A 26,818-nucleotide genomic window follows, 5' to 3' on the forward strand; every position below is an offset into this window, starting at 1 on the left:
AAGTGATCATTTAAGAACAGTAAAAGGGTGCACTATGTCATCCAAATTTAAGAGACTTTAGTTCAAATCCAAAGTATTATACACTTGAATAGAGAACTGAATAGAGAACTATTTACTATTTTATAATGTTGGCATTTTGTTTACTTGAAAAATATTCCTCATTATTTTATTCATCCACAAGTTCATCTCTCTCTTGTTTGCATAAATTGGCTTCGATACATTCTCCTCATAAACCAATCATAACAATGGTAGGGGGCGGGGCCACGTCAGGTTAGGTTGTCACTCTCATTGGGTAAATAACAAACCACCCACTAATGTTGTATCCTACCGCTGAGGAGTCACGAGAAGTTTTAGCTTTCACGAAGCTTCACCAAAAATGACCCAAATGTGAGTTAGTGGAGATGACACAGGTGACCTGAATGAAAACGCCTTAGCCGGAAGGGCTTCTGGGGAGACGCGGACCCTTACTTGTGTGAGGTTCGGGCTGCCTACTTTGTTAGCCCACCTGCACTCCGAGCGGATTTGCTATTGGAGGAACCACTGTGGCTTCTAGCGAAGCTCGTTAGCCGCTAACTACCGTAGCTAGTAACGAGCTAACTACAGCAGCTAATAACAAGCTACATAGCCGCTTCGCCCGAGTGAAGTGAACGGGTCGCGGGGTGTGGAGCTAACGGCGGCGCCGCTACTTTTGGAGGACTGGATATATTTAAGGGAGGAATTCCTTTCCGCCAGAAGTGGTGTTATCAACCACGGTGGCAGCTGCATTGTTGTGCCTCTCCCCTGCCTTCTTCTCATTGTTGGCGAAGCCTCCTGGCTGCACACCGCCGAGTCCATGCATGCTAGCAAAGGCTGCAGCCATCTACAGTGATGTCTCATTAGCCAACGAACATTAGTGTTTTGCTTTTGGCCATTTATGTGTGTATGCGGTCACTGGTACGAGCTTCTGGAGACTGACTGTGCAGTATCATCCCACCCCTGACGCCTGTATAATAACTGTACTTTCATGTCGTATCACCCGACAGCCAGTAGTCCCTCCAAAAGAACCAGACGCGGAGCATGCAGGAAAAGAAAATACTTCAGATAAGTAGATAGGGGACGTCGGACACAACTGAGATAATTTGGACTGTGTGGTTACTCAACCCCTCAAATCAGGGATTGCATTTGGAGAAAGGAAAGGATGAAGAAGTTTTCCAGAATGCCAAAGTCCGAGAGCGGCGGGCTCGGAGGGGCGTCCAGCTCTGGCTCCGGACTCAGCAGCTACTTGGGCAAAGTGTTTGCAATCGGCCGGTATCAGGTCACCGTGGACGAGCTTATTGCAGAAGGTATGTACAGAACATAAACATTCCAGTGTCTGTCCAGAAACACACTGTAATGTGGAACTGTTGTTTTTTTACATTGAGCACTGGTATTTTCAGGGACAGGACACACCCGCCCTCTTCTGTTTGGTATTATAACTCAAGACACATCAGTGAAGCAGCTCTTCCAGCTTTGTTACTTTTATGGGCTTGTAATTGCTTTGCTCTCCACAGTAAAAGCTCAGTTTCCACCCTAAACATCCACTAATTTATCAAGAAACTACATGCAGGTTGTTTGACATAAGTCGCGCGGCTCTTTCAGGGTATGCACACATTGGTATTTACATAGGGACCGGGGATTTGGTCCATATCTGGAATTAATACTTCCAGCTTGTAACTCATCCAGCTATAGTTTTCATTCTGCTTCAGCTGCTTCATACTCAAGATCCAGCTGCAGTTTGCTTTTGTCCAATGGGGATTTAAAAGGGAATAGGAAAACTTGTATTTGCAGCAGTATAAATGAACCAACACGTGTTTCTTTTAACAGTGACTTAGAGACACGATAGTTTTGTGTTTACATTGATTAATTGACTGAATTGCATACCGTTTTAAAACAAGCTACAACATTGCTTGCTGGATAGACACATTAAGTAAACGATGTCTTGTGCAATTGCTGCACCTACCCAGTACAGCTCTTGAGGATGTCAACAGGCTTCTTGGACACATTATAAATGTCCTTCACGGCTCAACAAAACCTTTTGTTCTAATATGTTGAAACAAGAATCTCCTCTATGTACAGTAACACAGTCAGGGAATAAGGAATTCACCAAAGGTGTTCCATACAGCAGATGTTCTTCACCTCACAAAAGGTGTAGTGATGATTTATCACAGAGTAATAATAAGAAACATCCTTTTGATAAGCTAACCTATCTAGCCAATTAGACCCTTCAGGGTTTGCTACACATAAACAATTATAAATCAAGAAGTTTATTGATCAAATTCTGTCTACTGTTTTCATTTATAGGATATAGACGTGGAATAGTTTGGGTGTATTTTCTCACATCCTAAAAAGTGAATAGCTACCACTAGGGATGCTCCGATCGATCGACCGCCGATCGTTATCGGCCGATATTCACTCTCTGCCGATCGATCGGTGCTCTCTATAAAGGCCGATCAGGAGAGCCGATCACATGACGTAAAAAATACATGACACTTTTCTCTGTGCGCGGCAAAACAAGCTCGCCAAAATGGCTTCACCGGTCTGGCAGTATTTTAAGGTGTCCGAAAAAGACAGTAAAATAGCGGTATGCAACGTGTGTGAAGCAGAAATCCTGCAGCTCCACCCGCTGTGACGGACCGGTGAGCGGAGCAAAACACACAATAAGAGTTAGACCTAACATACTTAGCTATTTTATCTACCTCTGGAACAAGCGAAACTAGTTATACATATGTTTATTCTTCACTGTCGGGTGACTCATTACTGGATCAGTGAGCTGCATGAGATACTGACAGGCTGTCAGGGGAGGGAGAGAGAGAGGGAGAGAGGAAAAGAGAGCGCTTCCGCTCATTTCTCCCGTGTTATTATCCAAAGTTAATGTAAACTTGAATAATGTACTTTATTTGAATGTAATAATGATGTTGGTTGATTGTGGAAGCGCATCATGTATTGAAAAATTCATCTGAACTTTTCGATCCGTTACGATTATAAACTGAAGCAATATAAAAATGAGCCCCATTAACTGAGTTTTAAACATCACTTTAAATGGAAGATCCCCATATAGCCCCCACCCACCCGATCGGTATCGGCCGATACTGATTCCGGCGATCGGAGCATCCCTAGCTACCACCACCCGACTTGAATATCAAATGAAACACAAAATCACAGTATAAAATACTTTTTGTGTACCTGCTATTAGCGCAACAGAAGCCATAGTTTTATTGTTTTAGTCACTATGATTAAATAACAGTTAACTACATAATTTAGATTCTTTTGTAGCTATTGGCTATGGTGGCTGACAGGTGCAAACTTGCTACAACGGCCCAAAACACCTGCAATAGAAGAAAAGCGCTGCACATTCAAAAACAATGCAAATATAAAAAAGGAATGTGCAGAAACACATGCTAATGAAGAAATATCTTCACCAACTTGACATCACATTTAGAAAACAAAACATTCGCAGTGTTTACTAATTACGCTGCATAAACGAAAAGCTGCAAATATAAAAACGCTGCAAGAAGCTCAAAACGAATCCGGGAAAACAAAAGAAAAGTGATGCACATAGCTGTGAGCCCAGGACCAGATTTCTTGTTTATGATTAGGGATTATTAAGTCTCCCAACTGTCAATGGAAACTTACCTAAAATGTAGTTTTATCGTCTTGTTTTAAAAATGTGAACGCATGATTTCTTACGATGTTATGGTGTAAGCTAGCAAGCTAACATAGCTAACCTAGTCATTTCTGATATACTGACAAAACACAATTATGAAACAGACTAACTCTGCCAACAGTAATCTTTAAAAAAATGCAGCACGTTTCACCTAATAGAAATGTCTTGGGCCGTTGTAATGCGTTTACACCGGTCAGCCACTGTTGTTGTCTTCTCAAGCAACACTTAACACTTTAACCTGTTAAGCCCGAGAGACCCCGGTACCGGGGCACTGCCGCAACATCTTGCAGGAAACAGTGTCTGAGGGCATGTTCATTTAATAAAACTATGAATGTTTTATATCCATGTAACGGGAAGAAACTCATCTAACTGATCATTTTTATTTTTTTTTCTCAAAAGAAAACCCACAATGCTAACACTGAGCCTCTGAATTAGCAACGAGCGAAAAAGGCTAACACCTTACTGCACCGAAAATCACTCACAAAACCTTATTATTTATCTCTTCTCTACATCCATGACATCGTTTCACATCGTGAGGTGACACAGAATCGATGGACACCCACATTATCACTGAATTATACGAAATGGCGACGTTATAAGCTAAAACGGACATCAAAACAGGTGACGCCAAGTAGCTAAAAATGCTAACATTTTTACCTTGGCTCTGTAGTCTCTCCAAAGTGGTCTTCAATGGCATTAAAACAATAAAAACGCTGCTGAAGTTAATCCATAGGTTAATCCAATGTGTCTGTGTCCCTTTGAAATGATTTCTGATAATCCATAAGCATTAAAACTGCTTTTCCGTTTCCAGATGTCAAAGCTAGAGATAGGTTCACTCTGATGCAATATTAAATGCGCAAAGCCCCCACCGTTTTGTTTAACAATGAGTGTGTGTGGGGGACTCCCCCTTCGATTCTATTGGCTCTAACGGTCAGAAAGAGGTGTCAACCATCAAAATCAAGCAAGGGAAGCCAGAGATATGGAAATCCACCCAAATGACCCCAGAAGTGGTTTCTTTTTGCTAAATCTCTCTAAAAAGGTCAAATGTCACTTGTTTTGCATCAATCTTGATACAGGGTACTTATTATATGTTGTACTTTGGATTCCTAAAGCTTTTAGTCTACCTTACCATCATCCAAGGGTAGCTTTCACTATAAGTAAAAAATAATTTTTGGACGGACACTATAATTTACAGTTTTTTACTATGTAAAATCTGAATTTTCTTTAAAATAAAAAACATCTATATTGATTCTGACTTTTCTACATCCAACTCACAGGTTTATCATTACTTTGAGAACAAAGATTATTAATTTAACCCTTTTAGAAGGGAAGATATGGTCATTTGTTCTGGGAATGTCATTTTCGAGCCTGAGACCTGAAAAACAGGCTCAGGGCTTAACAGGTTAAACATGATGTTGAGTCCAATCATACACATGATCTCATAAAAAAACAAAACCCTACAAACAACCCTTCCTGCAAGCAGTCAGAAGTATGTGTCATCATATAATCATGTAAAGTGGCTGTGACTGGTTTTTCTACTTGGAGCGCAAAGGTAACATATTGTGACCCTTGCTCGTCAATCTGTGTCATGGTAAGAGCTGGGTGTCTGTTTCTGTCCAAGCTGAACAGTTAATAATAGAATTGAAAGTGTAAGGAAAAGCACATATCCTTGTAAAAGACTTGTTTAAAAGATCAGCCAATTTTGTTCAAAACAAACACCATCTCCTCTTAATGTTTTAAAAAAAGTACTTTTATCAGAAGTTATCTTGACACTGTGTGGTTAGCTATTTTTTCCAGCGCTGGACAGTTCCTACATTGAGTAGGAACACAAGGCGCGTTCACACCGCAGTACTTTTCCCACTTTAGTTCCGATATAGTTCCGAAATGTCGCGTTCGCACCAAAAAGAGCCGGAACTAAAATGTGTTCATGAGAACCTTTTTACCCCCTTTTCCGTTCCTGCTAGAGAGCAGGGACTTTCGTGGGAGAAAAAGGTTCCTATGTCTGATTGGCTGGGCGGAATGCAAACCACGCCTCGTAAAACTCCCAAAAAGTTTTGTGAAGCCGCCATTTTATTAACCCTCGCATTAGCATTAGCCCAGCGCAGAAACGCAGAGAGACTAACTTATGGCAACACAAAATAAAACATGGGAGCGGTGGAGATGAGGAGGTGTCGGCGTTCTGGCGATTTACTCGGAAGGCTTCAGTAGAAGCTGTTGGGAGTCCCAGCAGCTTCTACTGAAGCCAGTCCCCAACTCCGGGGACTTCCGGCCGGGGACTTCGGGTGGCAGTATACGCCGTGAAGTTGTTTGCGGCCTGCCAGTAAACCCAAAGCAGAAGAAGAAGTGACGTCAGCGGCTTCATTTGCCTAATCCTTCCCCAGGAACTTATTCCGGTGTGAACGCGATCTGTACTTAGTTCATGAGAACTAAAGAGTTCTCATGAACTAACTTCTGATGAACCTTTGTGGGAAAAGTACTGCGGTGTGAAAGCGCCTACAGTAATTTCCATCCCCTTCCCTTTAGCCTCTGTGGTTTCTTTTAAGCTCCATCTCGTGCTGTCTCTAAGAGGAACCAAGAAATGACATTTAGAAACCAGATGCATCTGTGAGCATATCACCCTTTTTCTCAAAGCTAACTTATCATCTGGGATTCCTTGTCAGTGCTTGCAGTTTAGGAAATGTGTGAAAAATGATGGAATGTTTAATAGTTGCACAAAAAAATAAATGTTTGGGACATCATGTTAAACTCTTTTTGATCCATTTTATTTCAATATAGAGGGGTAGGGGACATGGATTGTTGAGGGGGAGATAGGGGTCAACACCTTATGCCACATAGAAGTGGTGAATAGGGCTGCACGATTTGGGGAAATAATCTAATTGCGATTATTCGATTTGCGATATTTGGTTTTAAGCGACCCAACGGAAGTTTATTGTAAAATGCGGCCATATCTCCGGCTAGGAAGGTCGTATCAATGTGCTCCCGTCTCTTGCACCCCCGCAGCCTGAGCTACGAGTGAAAGAACTAAACTTACATGAAACTTCCGTTGGGTTGCTTTAAAGTCAAGCTTCAGTTAAAGATTCACCCTGTAATAGATGTAAAACATGTGATGGTTAGCATTACTAACCTGACTCAGATGGTTTGTTTCACCAAACCATCTAGGAAAGCTCCATTGGAAGCCATTTGGAAAAGTATTTCAAAAATACTTGGCAGGTGATTGGATCAATCTGTCAATCACCTTCTATCATGGGCCACTTCTGATTGGTTAACAATGGCTGGTACATGTGGAGCACAGCACTTCTGATTGGTGTGGATGACTGACACACAAGATTTCTTTTAGAAGTGACGTCGCGATTTCGATTTAAAATCGATTAATCGTTCAGCCCTAGTTCAATGGCATTAAAACGCATATAAACGCTGCTGAAGGTTAATCCAATGTCTCTGTGTCACTTTGAAATGATTACTGATAATCCATCATAACATTTTTGTCAAAAACTGAGATTTCATATTAGCTGTTATTAGCACTATTAGAGCCAGATTCCAGATTCCGGTTTTGGGCATTCTGACTACGCATCACTCATTCACCAATGGGTAATGTTTAGATGGATTTTCGGAACTTCCCTCTCGATTCTATTGGCTCTAACGGTTCCAAAGAGGTGTCAATCATCAAAATTCACAGAGGGGGGCCAGAGATATGGAAAATGCACCCAAATGACCCCAGAAGTGGGTTTCTTCTTCTAAATCTCTCTTAAAAAGGTAAAATGTCACTTGTTTTGCATCAATCTTGATACAGGGTCATAGGCGGATTTTGCGGGGGGAGACACTGGTTAATAATATTTTAGCGTGTTCAAGTAACCAAGGGATATAGTACAGTGTTTCCCCTAGGATAGAGTCATAGCAGCGGTGCTAAGGCACGTGGGCCCAGCATAATGTGAGCGCGGAGCGTGTGGAATTTTTTAGTGTGTGCCCGTGCGAAGTGCGCCCCGCCAATTTGTTTCTATGTGTCTGCCAGCACAAGAAAGGCTCTTGAGGCCTAGTACCAGGGCCGGTTCTAGCCAATTTCCCGCCCTAGGCGAGATTTTAGGCGAGATTTTATATAAAAAGAATAAATGAAAAATCTCTACAAAAGACAAATACACTACAAAAACAAAAACAGAAACTTATTGACATAGGTAATATATGTCAAAATGGCTTCAAATGTATTCAGTATTGTATGAACATGTTTGAATTGGGGGGTGGACGTCACATCCTCTAGGGGGGTTCGGGGGTGTGCCCCCCCGGGAAGATTTTTTGAGCATTTTAAAGTAAAATGCTTCAATCTGGTGCACTTTGAGCACACAATTACTAGAGACCTGATCTAGGGGGTACAACTCTAAAACACCCATATGAAAAAGATCGGTTTACATTTTAATAATCAAATAAGTATATGAACATAACCAATAACCTACCATAGCCAATAACAAATAAATGTAACTTATTTTATTTTTGTTGTTCATTCATATCTTATTTTACCTAGTTAACATTTATTTATTTATGCATATTTTTGTATCTCTCCAACTTTAAACGATATTTTTGGTTTACTGTCCTATAGTATACATTGGAATGATTTCAAAACTGTTTTTATTTATCCTAATAATTATAAAGGAGTGCCTTGGAAATATGTGTTTACATAAATTGTGATCAAAACGTTTGAGACCCACTGAGATAACTTAGACTAAAATGAACTATCTAAACCAGGGCTTCTCAAACTCCGGACCAAGGTCCGGATCCGGACCGAACTGCAAATCAATCCGGACCGAACCCTGTGTCCCATTATTTAAAAAAAAAAAAAAAAAAAAAAAAAAAAATCTTTTTTTTAAAATTCTGATTCTGATAAATGAATGTACATCATTGTGTACGCGCGTCTTGTGTCTGACGCATTGTGAGAATGAACGTGCATATATATTTACTTGTGTGTGCGAGCGTGACACTCATTGCAGACCGCAAGTTTACCTTGACTTTCTAATGCTTCTAATGCCTTTTTTGCCGAGGTTCAAGGCATTGACTACAGACAAACAGTGCCATTTCTCCCACTAGTTCAAGCCACCATACTGTATGTATGTATTGAATGTGTGTGTGTGTGTATACAGGGGCGCCGTTTGCCGACAGGCAAGGCAGGCAAGTGCTTGGACCAGAAGGGGGCCCCCAAAGAAGGTAGATTAAAGGGGACCTATCATGCAAAATGCACTTTTGTACGTCTTTTATACATGAATATGTGTCCCCGGTGTTCCAGGGAACTCACCAAGTGTCAGAAAACACAACCCTCTCTATTTTCCTCCATACCCAAATCTCTAAAAAAGGGGCTGCAACGGATCTGATAAAAACTGATCCAGATTTGAACACTGTCCTGACGGTGGCGCTACGGCTATTGGGCCAACTCCACCAATCAGGAGGAGACAGCCACGGCCATTGCCGTTCGAAAGCGCTGGAGACGCTGTAGTACATATGCCAGGCCTCTAGATGGTGCTGTTGCTCACAGAATAAACCCTTGCAAAAACAGAGCTAACATTTTTCAAATTGAGCGAAATGAGGTATGGCTAAAATGCATGATCTGCTTGGTATTTTGAAGAAAAAAAAAGTATAAATATGCCTTATATAGGTATGGTCCTACACTATATTATTCAAATATAGCATGATAGGTCCACTTTAAGAAGGTCCACAGCAACGACAACATGAAACACCCTTTAATTTACTGCAACGACATGTCGGGAAACCCCCTCATGCATAGAGCGCCGTAAGAAACTGCTTCTTAATTTCAGTTTCGTTTCTCCGCTCCGGGGGGTGGGGGGGTACTTTACTGGCATTGATCCGGACCAGTGACCTTGTATAAAGTTCACAAGTGGACCTTTAATAAAAAAGTTTGAGTACCCCTGATCTAAACCCTCAGAAAGTCCTTTACCTCACTGAGCCTCTCAGTCTGACAGACTAAGCTCTCCTCCACCCTGGTTGTAGAAACATCTACTTCTTATATCCGTTAGCGCAGCTAGCACCAGATTCTAATAACAATAGCGCCGGTACCGGTGCGCCCTCTCTCTCTCTCCCTCTCTGCAATGTCTCAAGATTTAGCAAAAATACACCTTTATTGAACATACAGTAACACAAATATTACAAATCCACAAACACTTTTTAATAGCCAAAAACACATGCATGTAGTGATAAGTAATTTTTAACATTTACTGACAGTTTCTGTCTAACAATATCTTTACTGAAACTATGAAAGCCTACAAAATCTGTTGTTTTTATGACAGAGGAATTTACATTTTTTAAATATAAGGTTTTTTTTCAGCACACCAGATATCTAACAATTAAATATGTATTTTTCTGTTCTCAAGCATCAACCCTACTTGCGTACATTTTCCATTTTATTAGGTACATCTTGCTGTAACATATTTATGTATTTCTTTAACTCAGATGAAGCTTAGTCCGTTTTTTTCTTCTGATGAATTCATCTCTATTGGTTTTAACTAGGATGCTTGAGGCCACTGAGGCAAAGAAGCAGTCAAACTGATCGCTCTGCACCTGCAGTCGGAATATTTAATCAAGCTATTTGCTGAACAGCCGCTAAGCATTTAACAGATAACTGAGTCTGGAACATGTCTTGTTGTCAGCTAAACTTGCACAATAGCCCTTATGTCACTGTTATTTATTCACCAGAGCACGACCATGTCACACAGCTTCTGTACCCGTCTCTCTCTACAGGTACAAGGCAAACAGTTCATGTCTGCATGTGTAAGTAAATTCTAGTTAAAGTATCAATGCCTCTTTCTAATTAACAGAAAGACCTTGACTCAGTGCTTTCACTTCCTAGGTTTGTGACACACAGCCGTTACAGAACCAATTCTGTGAATATGCTGGCTTCACACAAATTTGCCCTGATGTCAGCCGAATCTTGAAGTGTTTACACTGGGGTTTATTATGATGCACTGTAGGTCACAATATGAAGAGATGAGGGCAGTGTACGGCTTTCAGCCTTGGTCACAGGGACTCTCAAACCAAGATAAACACAGTTTCCATGCAAACAGCTGCTTTGTTCACAGTGCGCATTATTTTTTTCCTTGTCCTTTGCCACTTGTTATCCGTACAAAACGTCATGCCTTGACCAAACAGGGCTTTGCACTCATAAAGATGTACCAATGGAAGAGTGGTACACTTGAAACATGTATGTTTGCTACGATCTTTGTTGCAAATGTCTTAGATTATTACAAGGTAAAGCAAAAGGCAGATGTTAAGTAAATATACTGGAGCTATCTGCTGTCTTTTTGGGGCTGACACCTTTTGATGAAATGAAGGTAGCATACGGCTGATTAATATGGTTGTAAAGTATCGTATCAATGATGCAGACATTCCTCGTCCCCAGATGATAAGGATATCTGTTAATAGAACGCCTTTTTATTTCTATAAATTGGAACAACAAAGCTTCCTATGAATTCTTAAAGGATCTTGTGTCTTATCATAATTTGTAATTTGTTCTAACTAAGTAGCTTGTCTAATTTAAGATGGTGAAAAGTGTAAACCTTATAGCTTCTTAGCATCAGCATACAAGCATTGTCATCATGCTGACATAGCATCTAGTTTAAAGCAAAGATAACCTTAGAGCTTCTAACATGGCTGTAGACTTTTAGTCGTGCTAAATTATATTGTGTTGGGATTACTGAGCTTTGTAAAACACTTATCACCACACTTATCACACAAGTATCACCATGCTACAGTTCTGGTGAAAGTAGTTGTATTACTATTAGTGACCCTAAGTTAGAAAGATATTTTGCTTTCCCCAAATGGTTTTGATTTGCCAGCAGTTGCACAATAAACATTGCAATATGATTGAAACAAGTGCAGGTCTAATTGTTTTCCTTGTCACTGGCATCACTCACTGCTGTGCAGGGCAGAGTGATCAGAGTGTTTTTTTTTTTTAATGGCCTATTTGATCCTCCATCTCTGCCATGGGAGGAGGGTGAGAATGCATCCTATCTACATTATTAGCATACTGTACTGGTGATGAATAGGCACATTGTGCCCCTTTGTTGTCTTATGCTAGCATCCTAGAAAGAATGCTGGTACAACGCAGCGCTTGGTCCCATGATGGGTATCGTTGCCTTTGTGCTTGCTCATTGAAGCCTTCTGTATCCCCCTCTCTGCGTTGCCATCCCTCCCCCTCTTTTGTGAAACTGCTGAATTATTTTCTCCCAATTCATCATCACGCAATCTGAGGAGGGTGTCAAGCCAAAAGTGGGAGTGACCTCGGGTCACATTGTGTATGCTAAACAGAAGGACATTGATGTAAAGGTCCGGAACATTTACTTAAGTGCACTTCCAGTGAAGGCTTTGTGTCTTAATCAATGTATTGATACATTTCTGATTTACCAACACTCCATAATTGACAAAAAAATGTATTAGAATTCAATTCAATTAATGCAGTATGAGTTTGATCTAATTCATCCATGCACTGGAGTACCATATTTAAATGTGTTTTTATAAAATAAAAGGTATTGGTTATACTTACTGTTTAATGAGGACATTTATGAATTTGTTTACAGATCGTCTACAAGTATTTGGTTCAGATGTTTGTCAGAGAATACAAATGTTTTTGGTATTTAGTTTGGTAATTAGTATATGTTATAACTAGGGTTGGGAACCGAAACTCGGTTCCAGATGAGAACCGATAAGAAAATGCCAGGTACCCATACAAAATACACAATTTCGGTTCTGCTTAACTGTTCCTAAACGCGGTAGAGGGTCCGTCTGCGCCGCGGTGACCCGGTGGAATACAGGGTAAGGGCGGACTGGCCATCTGTGTGTTCTGGAGAATCACAGAACGGCCGGTCGTCAGCGGGCCGTTGACGGCCGGCTCGGTACGCTGACGGCCGGCTCGGTACGCTGACGGCCGTTGACGGCCGGCTCGGTACGCTGACGGCCGGCTCGGTACGCTGACGGCCGTTGACGGCCGGCTCGGTACGCTGACGGCCGTTGACGGCCGGCTCGGTACGCTGACGGCCGGCACTGCCCTTAATTTTTTTAAACGGCATCATGTAAGTTGCGCTGACAGGCGACAGAGGTCCACAGTTGCCCCGCAGTGAGGCTCCCCCCGCCCTCCCGTAGACAGTTCACGAGCTCAGTCACTTCATAACACCAAAGATGGATCGCGGTAAACGCTCTAAAGTGAGGCTCCACTACACTAAAAAAGAAAAAGACAAGGCACAGTGTAATGCCTGTTAATAGCTTGCCACAGGCATAGCTCAGTTCAAATAAAGCACAGCTATAGTGCAATACATTTGTATTGCATGTATATTTTAAAAATGTCAGTTAAAGCTTAAAAGAATAAAGATATTTTTGTTATCTAAACGTTTGACCTCTTTCTTTTACAATTTTGGAATCGAAACGGGGAATCGATAAGAACCGGAATCGATAAGCAGAACCGGAATTGGAATCAATACATTTTAAACGATACACATCCCTAGTTATAACCAGAAGATATGTTGTTTGATAATGAATTCTAAAACTTCCAAATATTAGTCACGCCTCGAGAAAATAAGATGTCATGATTTGTGTACAACTCAACACGTTTCCTCGTTTGAGCAGTCACTATTAGCTCACATTACGTTTCATTGAGCTGACGCTTTTACCAAAAGTGACTTAAAATCAATCAATACCTCATAGATACAAACTCGGAACAACAAGAACAAATACACATAGATTTACCTAAAATAAACCAAACCGTTGCAGGGTTTCCCACACATAGACTTTACTTGGGCGGGCCGCCCAGGCATTTTAACGGCCGCCCAAGTATATTTCGCGACCCATTTAGTTTTTTTTTTAATATTTTGTTTTCTTTCTTTTTTCCGTCCGCGACCACAACGCCATCTGCGATCGATTAACTTGTGGACAATGATCCCTTGCTCTACGCCTCCTGTACCCAGTCCCGGACTGGCCATCGGGAGAACCTGGGGGTTTCCCGATGGCCTGGCCTGTTGAGTGGTCTGCCTCAAACGGGGTGACTGGCCTCAAACAGGGTGACTGGCTGTCTACATGATGTGGCCTGCCGACATGGCCACTGTCATACAGATCATAAATCAAAGCCCTTGATTGGTCTCTGTGTGTCATTCAAGCTCTGGATAACCTTAGCTCAGGTGAGGTAAAGGAGTCTCTGAGTGTTTAGATAGTTAACTTAGTCTAAGTTCCATAGTTCTAGTCTCTTTATTTTCCCCTCAAAATGCACCAGATTGATGCATTTAACTCCAAAATTAAAAATAAAATCTTACCGGGGGAGCATGCCCCCGGACCCCCCTAGAGGATTTGAGGTTGGCCCCCACTTAAAATCACATGGATAGGTTCCTAAATACATTTACCATTTTTTTTAAATAGTAACCAATGACCATATGTTTATTTGTGGGTAGTAGATTTAAACTATAGGGCTATCACTATGGGTCCTGCCTCTACCTGTTCGCTCTGCCATGGCGTGAAGGGTCTGCTAACAAGCGACCAACAGAAAAGTTAATGTTGTTGCACGTCAACACCCCCTCCCCGCTACCACCACCCCCCCAAGTATATTTCAGATCTGTGGGAAACACTGCGTTGTAATTGTTGGTGCATTCATTTGAAATAGGCTAAACTCTCTTAAGTGCTACATTTTCCTTTTTTTGTGGCGGCTCTAATGGCCAAGGTTCAGGCGAAACAGGTGGGTTTTCAGTTTGCGACGGAAGATACGTAAATGATCTGCGTTCCCCTCACAGTGAAAGAGAAGCGAGCCGATTGGCCGATTGCGGAGTGAAGTCCACGTGCTGGTGCGTATGGTTTAACCATGTCCTGGATGTAGGAAGGACCGGATCCCTTCACAGCACAGTAGGCGAGTACCAATGTCTTCAAGGGGATTCCGGCAGCTCCTGTCTGCAGAATGGAATATGGAAACTGAAGTGTTCTTCTGTACATCTTGTTGTTTGTCTTATTTGTTATGGAAAAAAACCTAAAGACACCCATCTATCGTAGGTCAAATTTTAAGAAGGGAAAACTTGTCTCATGTCACTCTAGCTCTGAGTTTCTATCAAGGTGGTAGGAGCTTTGTTTTACAGGATCACAAGAGAAGCTGTTTAATGTTACCTAAAGCTCTATGTAGACCTGAGAAACTAGCACACAGAACACACAGTGGCCCAAGCAGACAATTGCATTGCTTCTTTGTTTACCTGAAGGTTCGTAAATGATGGACGATTGGTATACTTCACTATTTATTTACCTTTACAGCCACTAAAGACCTCATTGTTTATCTGACCTGAAAAACATTAAGTACATTTTTTTTAGGTTTTATAGCCTGACCCTCACTGAAACTTGACCACTCAGGCATTAATTTAGCTTGAATGTCTGTCATTATACTAACTCATTCCCAATGCTTTTCATGTTACTGTGATGACACAGGACACTTTTCACACAGAGGATAAGAACGATCGACACTGGTTTTGCCTTATTTCCAGCATTTTTCCCATTACATTTTCAAAGTTGCACCTTGATCCCGTTGACCTTTTTTTTTTTTTTTTTACCATTATGCTGTTTATTTTAAACCACATTAGACATTTAGTGTATGCCCTTTGTGCAACAGGACTGTGTTGCACTTGGACCTACTTGGCCTCATAACAGACCCTGTTGTAATATTTTCAGCTTTATATAATTTTCATTCAGCAGCATCTTTGTCTCTTTCCCAATTTCAACATAGAACGTCCAAAGCACAGCCCCTTGTGTCTGTTGCTTCAGTTGTAACCACTGTTGAGGATAAATGTATGAGTTGACTGCCAGCATCTTCCAGCTCACTAATCCCCAATGAAAAAATAAAATGCCTCATCGCTGCAACCTCCTCTTATTACCTTTAATGGACATGCTCTGCTGAAAGACTTCATCACACACTTGCCTTTAAAATGCTTGTAGTTATTCACCCGAGACAGGGTAGAAATTAGATTGATTGAAGGTTTTGGTGCTATACACAAAGGCCACGGAGGAGCTGTACTCCATGTTGACAGTTTTGTGACTCATACGTCAAAGTGACTGCAGTGGTGTTTGCAGTTCTCGCTTGCCAGGCAGGAGTTTCTGTGCATTCTAGAAGTGAGGCATGTTATGGGCAGATTTATCATCAGGCAGGATTTGTGCCTCTACTGTGACATGTTTCCATGCTTTAATGTTCAAAAAGGTCTTTATTTTTCTCATACTGAAACCAGAGCCCAGTCTGCTCTGATTGGTTAGATGGCCAGCTCTGTTGTGATGTGTCAACCGCTTAGAGATTTCCCTCCCCTTAGCCTATCACGTATTATGGGTTGGAGCGCTAGCTAATAGTGCGAGTGTTAGATAGTGATGTCACTATGTTACGGGAGTCCAATTGGTGTTTTAGGCAGGGGCGGGGAGTGTGTGGGAGAGAGACTCCTTCTGGAGGGAACTTTGGGATTTTAGCCTTTGCAGACCATTTACATGCACAAAAACCTATATAACCCAAAATGCATAATGGGGCTCTTCTAAAACCTGTGGCTTGATTTCCATTTAACATGCATGGGATAATTATTAGTCACAAAAGATGAGCCCTAAAAAAATGTTTGTTCCCCCTACGAGCTATTTTGTAGCAGGCTCAGCAGGTCAACATTTAAATGCATAAACAGACCATGAGTATTTAAGCTGTAGTTTACCATGGGCTTTTCTAGAAAAATATAGGATGATGTATAAATTCTCGCGAGACATGATGCCCATATACAAGATGGCGCCATGGACGTAAACAACGCGACGTCTGCGCTTCGTAAAAACAAAGCTGACTATGCCGTCTGACAGTCTTTTTGACATGATTTTCATATTTATGGAGTGATTATACTGTTTTTGTCGAACAGGAATATTGTTTTCTGGAATCACTTCATTTTATGGGGAAAATAGGCATTTTGGTATGAGGGCGCACACTGAAAGTAATAGGGTGCAGCGCCCCTGTTACCCGGTTTAGACAAAACCCTGGTTTACTGTCTGGTCAGTTTTGTAACCTTGATTATTCTTTGCCACTGCAATTTATTGGCAAAGTAGGTGTGGTATGAATTAATCTACAGAACATATTTTTTGTAAATTATGCTGAATTGTAATTATTGTCCTTTCTGAAACCGTGTGAAACTCTCTTGCAAAAAGCGTTAGTCAAGAAAAACAGATTTACATGTTATGGACAGTACTTCATCACAGGAATGAAATATTTTGGCAGAGGCTGGTTAAGCAATGTTGTCATGCTCTGCAATGGTGCTCAGCAGATTTACAAGGCGCTTGCCAGCTGAAAGTGACCTCTCCATTGTAAGGAAGAGCAGTGCGGTGCTGAATACAGAGCAGATGTTCTTGTAAGTCTGATGAAGCGAGACAGAGATTCTATTTTAAATATTTTTTTGATTTGTTTTAATAGAGATTATTACAACTATACCACCAAATGTCTTAAGATGCTGTTATTTTATGAACCCTTCTTTTTCTAGGTTTGCACTTTTTAATTATTCCTTATTCCTAATAATAGTGTGTTTCTTCTAAAACTTGTCACATTGAAATGTGATGCTTATGACCGAGTCACACTCCCAGATGTTTGAAACGTCAGATTTCCACATGTGGTTTTCAACCACCCTCTCTGAATGCACTGTTCATCCATTTTGGCCCAGCATCCCACCATCTCCTCTGTGTTTTGGCAGACTTCCACACTCACCTCTACAAGTTTAAAAATATCTGACCTGAAACAACCTTGGTTATCTCCTTGCTATGGCCACGCATATTTGACATGTCTGGAAGAGGACACTTGATGAGACACTTTTTTCAGCGTTCAATGTTTTATTTGTTTATCTTTAAACAAAAAAACTTGAGAAATCTGAATTTGTCTTTTTATCTTCCCAAAAACCAAATCAGGATTTTGACCTTGAAAGGTTCAGAAAAGATGACATGGTGGTGTGATGTTCTGTCAGGAAAAACTTCACAGAGTGCAGAATTTCTCAACTGCTTGCTAAAAGCAAGTGCATGTCTATTTTCAGGATGAAAACCTATGGTATTGATGCTTTTGTAAACATTGCTACAGTGTAACCTTTGAGGACTCAAGAGAAACATCTTAAGCAATGTTTTTAACAGGTCATCATTCGCCTAAAATGGGTAACATAGGCTTGATGTCTGTCAGTGTCTAAAGAAGATAACAAATCTCAGTTCAGAATATCTGTCATGGATTTCTGGTAAGAAACATACATGTTTTGCTCTTATATTTGAGGTTATTAGTTCCAGGGTGCCTTCCTCTTCTTGTCTCTGCAGGCTTGTTGGAACTCAATTTTCACAGTTACCAAATATCATGTTTGATCACTACATTAACCAGCCAGAGAACAAAAGTCTCTCTTGCATTAGTCTGTATAATGTCAAATCTCAAAGGACTTGCTAGTTAGCTGGGGATAAAAAGTCATGATTGGTTATTAGCAAGAGCAGCTGGCACAGCATGGAAATCTGACCATACCATTTTTGTATTGTTTAGTGTGTAAAACTGGCACCTCCTTTAGTCAACATGACAAATTAAGCAATGTATAATGATATATCTACTATATATGTATATATATTTTTTAAAGCAATAGGCGCTTTCACACCAAGTACTTTTCCCAGGAATAGTTCCCGGAACTTAGTTCCCCGGAACCTTTATTTCCTGGAACTATCTAGTAAATCGCGTTCACACCGGAATAAGTCCCTGAGGGAGCCGCTGACGTCACTTCTTCTTCTTCTGCTTTGGGTTTACTGGCAGGCCGCAAACAACTTCACGGCGTATACTGCCATCCGAAGTCCCCGGCCGGAAGTTCCCGGAGTTGGGGACTGGCTTCCGAGTAAATCGCCAGAACGCCTACACCTCCTCATCTCCACCGCTCCCATGTTTTCTTTTGTGTTGCCATAAGTTAGTCTCTCTCCGTTGGTGCGCGGGGCTAATGCTAATGCTAATAATGCTAATGCCAGCAAATAAAATGGCAACTTTACAAAACTTTTCAGAGTTTTATGGGGCGTGGTTTACAATTCGCCCAGCCAATCAGAAATTGGAACCTTTTTTTCCGCAGGAAAGTCCCTGCTCTCTAGCATGGACTGAAAAGGGGTGAAAATGTTCGGCAAAAAAAGGTTCTAGTTCCAGATCTTTTTTGTGTGAACGCAAAATCCCAGGAACTATCGGAACTATTCCTGGGAAAAGTACTCCGGTGTGAAAGCGCCTAATGAGTTCGTTATTTTGGATGACACTTTTGATATAAACTCGGCAGACAACTACTTTTGGTTTGTGTTCACCTAGTTTTTCACTGAGTTTATTAAGGGAATCCCTTTCCAAGTCTAATTCTTATGAAATAACACTCACCTAAGGAGCAATTGACGAACAAGTCAAAAAGGGACATTTTCAGGTTAAAGGAAAAAAGAGCTCTTTAAAGTAAAACTCTAACTTTTCAACACTTTTTTATTATTTCAAGTGGCAAAAACATGCAAGTGTTCAAATAGCCACTTAAACACTTTATTGCAAGCACAATGAAAGTGAGTCATCCATCACACAATTTGTAGTTTAGAACCAGAGGCTACTTAAGGTTGTTTAAAGTTAGTTGCTCTTATGCTCGAGCTTTACAGCTGTCGAAACTTGTAGTAGGAAGTATTGGTTCATGTTAGGGGATAGGGGCCTCCTGGAGGAAATACCTAAGCCTACTCTAAAATAAATGGCATTCTCCTCTCTTAAAAGCAGCTCTGCAGCTGAAGGAAGCACTATAAATTGAACTACATACTTAGTTTGTAGCCTTTTTAACAAGCTAAGACGTCGCGCTTACTTAAGTATAAAGCTGTGGGTTGAAACTATTGAAAAAGGCAGAGGAAGAGGGCTGTGAACACAGAGACTGTTGGTCAGAGTGCTCTGTTATCACAGATGACATCATGCTTCAACATCTGCGCCTTGTGCCTGAGCAGAAACTATAAACGTATCATCTCTGTTCGCTGCATGTGGGTAAACCCTATAATCCCCTCTTGTTGAGACACTCCTTGGCCACTTTTGAAGATCTTTTTATCCACGCCTGTATCACAAGGCACGCCGATGATCTGTTTCGCAAAGGCTGTTGAGATCCTCTTTCAAGCCTCTTCTACAGGCTGTCATGTGGGCTGCCTGTGACTGTCCTAGTTAGTCAGGCTTTGCAGTGATGTCAGGGTCCCTAGCGCTTGATGCAGGGCCGGGGAAAACTCTCTAGTAATTACAGCACTCGTTCAGTACCAGGCTGTAATGTCAGCACCCCCCCTTTCTTTCTTCTTGGCCGGATTGATTCAGGGTTTTCATTCCAACTGTCACTGACCATGTCCTCAGGGTGAAGTGCTTCCATCTCCTCTCCACAGACGAGCGAGAGGGAGGTTCAATAACTGTGAGATGTGACTAATGGGCCCCGAGCACCATGAGATAGACATGCCCATCAGCAGTGTTTCAATACTCTGAAAGGGTTCAGTTACACCTCTGAACATTGCTGGGCTCTGTTATCATTCTGTGTAACTTGAACTTGGAGCTAATAATCTTTCTAATTTGCAAAGACATCTTTTATTTTATTTTTTATAAGTCTTTTTATTTCATTATAGTGTACAATAATCAATGGCATTTCATTTACATTGTAATATCACAGTACACTCGCTACACTCCCCACTCCCTCCCTCCACCCGCACATGCCCATATAGGCAAAATCAAGATAACTTAAACAGAGCCATGAAAAGAAACATAAAGTAAAATAAAAATAAAAACATCAAAGTAAAACAAACAAATAATTATACAATACAGCGACAATGTAGACCATGACAACACCACAACTAGTATTTCCGGCCGTCAGGACTAATAGCCACATAATGCACCATACCATCACTGGTCATATCTCAGATATATTTTCCAAGTGAGAAAACAATGGCAACCAAAGAGCTTGAAAAATATGTCCACGATTATAGTTTTCCAATGTCATTTTCTCCAGAGGTAAAAAATGTGTCATCTGATCAATGAAAAGTTTAAAAGTTGGTGGACGTTCATTCTAACAGAATAAAAGTATACATTTCTTGGCAAAATATGTTATTTAGTGGGAATGCTGACACAGCATTCCAACTATCTGTTATGCTACGCACAAAATTCTTTATTATTCCGCCGGGTTATTTTGCGCTGCTTCTTCTTCCACATTGAACATCGCAGAAACTCTGTTCAAACATCAAAACGTTCAGCTTGGTCGGGAATCAATGGCTATTACTTTTATCATTCGTAACTTTCATAATTCCAGAGATACATCCCATAATACATCCCATTTTTAACATGGAAGTCAATGGAGAACTCTTCAGACTTCAACAATCTTCATGCAACTTCAACTGCGAACTGCTCCTTCTTCAACTGCTAACTGCTCCTTCATACTTTCACTCAGAAACCTCATTCCAACTTTAAAATGTTACACATCTTTCTGACATTATTCGTGTAACACAATTTTAAAATCTGATTCTTACTTTTACAGATATTAAACATTGTTCAGACCTTGGTAAAGAGTAGAGATGTCCCGATCCGATCACGTGATCGGGGATCGGAGCCGATCACGTGATTTTCAAAAGATCGGAATCGGGAGAAAAAAATCGGGGATCGGGATTTATTTATTTTTATTTTTTATTTTTTTATATAAAATATTTTTATTTTATTTAATGTTACAAAACAAAAATGACCATGTTCACGTCTTTAAGTCATCCTGAGGCCTTAGTTTTGGTTTAAAATTACACAACATCATGTATGTGTTGCTTCTTTTGGGCTTGTTTTCATAGACCTGGTTGCTTATTTCTCTCAAATCTGGCAACAGAGTGGGCAGGGCGCAGTGTCTAATAGTAGCAGTAAGCTAACAAGAGGCTACGTTCAGCTGGTGCCTCGGGAGTCGGGACAGAGAAAATGTCAGGAGTTTGGAAGTATTATAAAATTGAAAGCGAAGGCAGTGTAACAGCCAGATGCAATGTTTGCAAGGCGGAGGTTCCGCGTGGTGGAAAGAACAGAGCTACGTTCAACATGGCCAATCCAATACAAACGCCAACAACAACACGACGAGTACACAGCGGCCACTCAGGTAACGGCACTGAAACAACCGACACTTTCAGAGACTTTTAAAAGGAAAGAGAAACTGCCCCAGAACAGTGAAAAGGCCAAAAAAATAACAGCCAAGATAGCTGTATTCATCGCGTTGGATGACCAGCCGTTATCTGTTACCTTTTTTTTCTCTTAATGCATTGCATAAAGATCGGATTGGGAAAAATCGGTATCGGCAGATTGTCAAAGTCAAATGATCGGAATCGGATCGGGAGCAAAAAAAGGTGATCGGGACATCCCTAGTAAAGAGGCCTTCTTCAGATTTTAGAGTGCGTGATGTCACAGCTAGAGTGGAGGACAGATTTAATTTTGCTTTCATATTTTCTTTTAAACCTGCCATAATTCCCAAACCCTACATTCCTGAGACATAATTTTTCATGACAAACGTAGGAAAACATCTCGTAGCTTCAAAGATAAAAAAAAATCAAGCAAAAATAATTAAACAAAATGCCTCTTGAGGGCATGAAGTGACAAAAACTTAGAACATGTCTCCATTAAACTCCATTGTAAATTCAGCCTCACCTTTCCCCACCACAGCAGCCGCACACCTTTAGTTAAACTGCCAAAAAGGCCACATTATTAACCCGAAAGTACACAAAAAGTACACTTCAGATGCTCAAGTTCCTTGACATGCTTCACGCTTTGAAATTTCACCGATATCTGTTACGGTTCTTCAACAAAACGTTCACATGTAACAGGTTTATCTCTCATTCAGAACAATGAAAATGCTTTCCTCTCACTAATCACCATGGAAACCTTTGATCTCTGGACACGTCGTTAGCTCAAATATAAACACCTGTGTCATGGAACACGATGATGTCATAACTCCAATTGACATAATTAGAGCAGCAGACTAATGACGTGGTCACTCGAGTTTAACAGACTGTCTCAGCCTATTCTTTTCCGTCTGATGGAGACTTCATACTGACTTCAACATGTTCCACATATTTTAGACATTATTGGTGACGTATGCTTTTAGTTCTAAAGTTTTCAGTTCAAATATTCTGCTGCTTTTTCATGCATTTAGACTTTTATTTTCTTGTTCTTATTTCACATTCAAGTCCCCTCTATTCATGAACCCTTTAAAGTACTCTGCCACACCACTTATACCACGTGCGACTGTTGCTATGTCAGTTAATCTTTCAAATACAAGGTTGCTTGTTTGATTCAAGCTCTTGTAGTCAATATGTCAAGGTATTTATCCCTAACATTTTATCAGCTAACTAATGACACACACTCAGAGGATCTTTATAAACGTTTTAAGTATTGCACATCTTTAAACATGACTCTTATAAATCACTTTTTAAAACCAGCGATGCACTACAGTGTCAGCTTTTCTAAAATAGAAACTTCAATGTTCACATCTTTCTAAATGATTCTACTTTTCAATGACCTACAAATAATCCTAATAATCACATTTTCAATCTTCCAACGATCGTCCCCCAAACTTCGCTTGTATATCACCGGTCTAGCCCTCAACAGCTCTACGTCAATTATGGGGTTTCATCATATGCCGTTTCCATGGAAACGCATCCCTCGCCATAAAAGACAATGTCGCTATAACTCCTATGAAAATGTTCAAAAAGTGCTCAAACTTCACATGTGTGCTAACAGTCCAGCCATGAAGACATCTACGGGACAGTTTTGAGATTTCTTCAAATGCCGTTGCCATGGCAACACAATGCTCGCCATGAAACACGGTTTTCTCATAACTTCAGTGAAAATGCTCCAAATGGCCCAAAACTTCACAGGTTTGGTAACGATGCAGCCATCAACGCATCTAAGCATATTATGGGATGTCATCAAATGCCGTTGGCATGGCGACAGATCATTCACCATCAAGTTAGTTCAAAAGTTTGCAGTTCAAATATTCTGCTGCTTTTCCAAGCCTTTTTACTTTCTTTTCTTCTCTCATCACACATTCAAGCCCCCAGTGTTCATGTATAATTTCATCTAAATTCTTCACTTTCTTCTTACACATTACATTTTAGCATAGCAGTTTAGCGTCAGCTTTTCAGCATAAAGCATTTCCACTAGCAATTTCTTCAGGAATTGCATTCTCTAGTTGTGATTAGTATTCTGTAATGTTTGGGATTCAGTTTAAAGGTAAAAGACATCTTAAAACAAAACTAATGTGTACATTTTTTTTAATCATTGTGGGTTGGCTATATGAAGATCGATTTAAAAGGCAGATGATTCACGAAATATGGTAAACATTTGACAGATTGACAGCTTAAATAAGAAACAGCCCCGTGACTATTGGGGTTGAGTTCCAATGGCACTGGCGAAAGGTTACTGATCTTTGAGATCAGTTCCTGATTTTTATTTTTTTGTATAGTTTGTTTATGTCATTGATGTTGGGCTTGTTATTTCTGTCGCCATTCGAGAAGCGGCTCTGGGGTTACATCAGTATCCCTGCTTCCGGTTAGTTACTAACAGCTTTTGTTTTTCCAATGGGTTGAGGACAGTCTCCTGTACAGTAAGGAACCTTTTTGTTTTGTTTAGCGGATCCTTATTCGTCCAGGGAGTTGGTATGCTAGGTACAAAGCTCTTCTAAAATAAATCACTCAATCCAGAGCCACTCGGGGGAATAATACACTGAATAGTGTACCACTTCCGTGTCTGGCATAGTCATGGGAGGCAACAAAAAGCCCCAAGGGTGGTGATTTAGTGAGAATCTGATCCCAGAGAATATGGCCTCAGTCAATCGCAGAGCAGGCCAGCAGGCAGACATGAAGCGTTTGGGCGGATGGCTTGGGTTGGCCTCGATCTTCTCTTAATTGTCTAAAAGCCACCTGCCCTCCAGAGACACAACTCCAGCTGCCAGGATCAATAAATGGTTAGTTTCTTGAGACGTACCCAAGACAGAACATCACAGGAGGGAATGTCAACAATTTACTGCATGCATGTTTTCTGTTTAACTGGGAATCCTCACTACGATAAGTGAGCAGCGCATAGATTTTCTGTCAGCCAATCCACACTGACAGGATATTAGTGGATTGCTAACCTGTCTTAACCAGACTGGGAGACAGCAGCAATTTACTGAAACAAAATACTATTCTTGTCCACTCCAAGGGATGCAATTAATAGTGGTTGTACCCCATGTATTAAATTATTGCATTTATTCTCCTGCACACCGAAAAAAAGAAATGTGAGGGGTCAGTATGGATTAATAGATTTATTAAAAATAAGTTTATCTTCTCCATGACACATCTCAAATACTTTGTCGTGTTCTGTAATGTGCATTATGGCAACACTTTGTGAATACATTCAAAGGTTAGCTGTTCTTTTGTATCTTTTCCATGCATGTTCAGTGTTTCCCCTATATATAAATAGTGGCGGCGCAGCGCCGCTGCTGAAATATGCGCGCCGCTGCTAGGGGGCGCCAGCCAGGTACCCCAAAAAAAAAGAATTCTTTAATTTTTTTTTTAATTTTTCTTTTTTTTTTTAATTAAAATAATAATAAGTGGCGACCCTTTTTCATTTTTCATTGTTTGTTATGTGGATTTGTAGTATTTATGTTACATACAGTAACATAAATACTCAATAAAGGTGTATTTTTGCTAAATCTTGAGACATTGCCACTGTATATATATATATATATATATATATAACACCAAATTGCAACTAATCTATAGCCTATCTACTGTCACTTTTCACATTGAACATGTGCTCTTTTATTAAATAAACTAAACGCTTTCATTTTAAGTTGTGAGTTTAGTGTTTTTGACCCTAAGAAACACTGATGCATTAATCAATAACAATAATCCACAGCTCCTCTCTCTGCTCCAGAGGATTTAAAAAATATATATCCCAATGCCACCCCCCGCTCAGGCAGCACCCCCCCAAAGCAGTAAACCTAGGGGAAACACTGAAATCCTTAGACATTTTTTAAACGAGGCCAAATCGGACACAGTACGGATTTGACCTGTCCCTGTACTGTTTCTTTGTAAGTAGTTCATAGTTTCTCATTTAAACTTATCAAAGTTCATCAAATCTCATTGGCCCGAAACATTATTTTTCCCTATTGACCTGCATTGTAAAAGAAACGTTTGTAATTCAGAGAATAATTAGTTTTGAACCAAATAAACTAACCAGCACGAACACTTTATAGCCCTTCATCAAATAATTAGGGTCTAAAAGTTGTAAAATGCGCTAAAAGCCAAATCCTGAAATAGTTTCCCTCACCATTCATTTGACTGGGCCAATATTGGCTGTGATGAATCAAACTAGAGGCGGGGCTTAAGTAAAAGGCTAGTGAGCACGCTCTTTGGGCCCATTTAAGTACTTTTGCTCTCGAGAGTCGGGCCATTTTGGCTATATGCACCACTGAGCAACTAGGAATGAACGGCCTCCAACACTGTATCCAGTTCTCTTTATACATCCATGGGAGACACCCAGGTTAAACCTGCATGGATTATTTGTTCCAATGCAAACTAATCCTAAAACATGACTAATCCAATGTTTCCCATGGGTTATTTTGCAGTCCAGTAGGACCCACAACAGTTTAAAATACTTCAGTTTTGTTACATTTCATCCATGAGCCAACCTTGCCTAGACCTTGACTCTTCCCGTGGGCGTAGACTTAATGCTCTCTACTATCTCCATATGGGAGAGGGAGGGGTCTCCTGTCACGCGTCATGTTTAACATGCTTTGTGGGTGTGACTTCATTTGCTGTATCAGAACCATTCATATTTATAATGGACAACCAATTATGATTGAATTGGCAACTCGAGCACGCTATTGTTCATCCAGACTCATAAGTTAGCTCCAAAAGTGCACCAGATAGATGCATTTCAATAAATTACATTTTGCATCCAAAATTAAGGGTAATATCTCATATTTCTTCATATCTCGATATTAAGATGTCACTTTTTTCCAATATGGTGCGGCCCTATGATGCACTCTTCAATGAGGGCCTTTGTGTCCACTGGTCCCTTCAGCTTCCCTCCACTTGATCCCAATTCCTAAATCATTTCTGTTTTTCAGCTGACCTAAGGTAACTTGTTAG

The 26,818-nt window shown here is 40.6% G+C and overlaps 1 protein-coding gene across 2 annotated transcripts in view; it reads left to right on the forward strand.

Annotated features, from left to right (window-relative positions):
• Positions 1–304: 304 nt before the first annotated feature.
• The window catches only part of bmp2k (BMP2 inducible kinase), a 73,873-nt gene continuing 47,359 nt past the window's right edge, over positions 305–26,818 (forward strand). For both annotated transcript variants that reach the window (XM_034118446.1, XM_034118447.1), the window contains exon 1: positions 305–1,322. In XM_034118446.1, coding sequence (XP_033974337.1) covers positions 1,178–1,322 — 145 coding nt within the window. In that variant the 5' untranslated portion in view covers positions 305–1,177. The remainder of the gene's footprint in view (positions 1,323–26,818) is intronic.

This window comes from Trematomus bernacchii, unplaced genomic scaffold (assembly GCF_902827165.1).
Source record: "Trematomus bernacchii unplaced genomic scaffold, fTreBer1.1, whole genome shotgun sequence".
Lineage (NCBI taxonomy): Eukaryota > Metazoa > Chordata > Actinopteri > Perciformes > Nototheniidae > Trematomus > Trematomus bernacchii.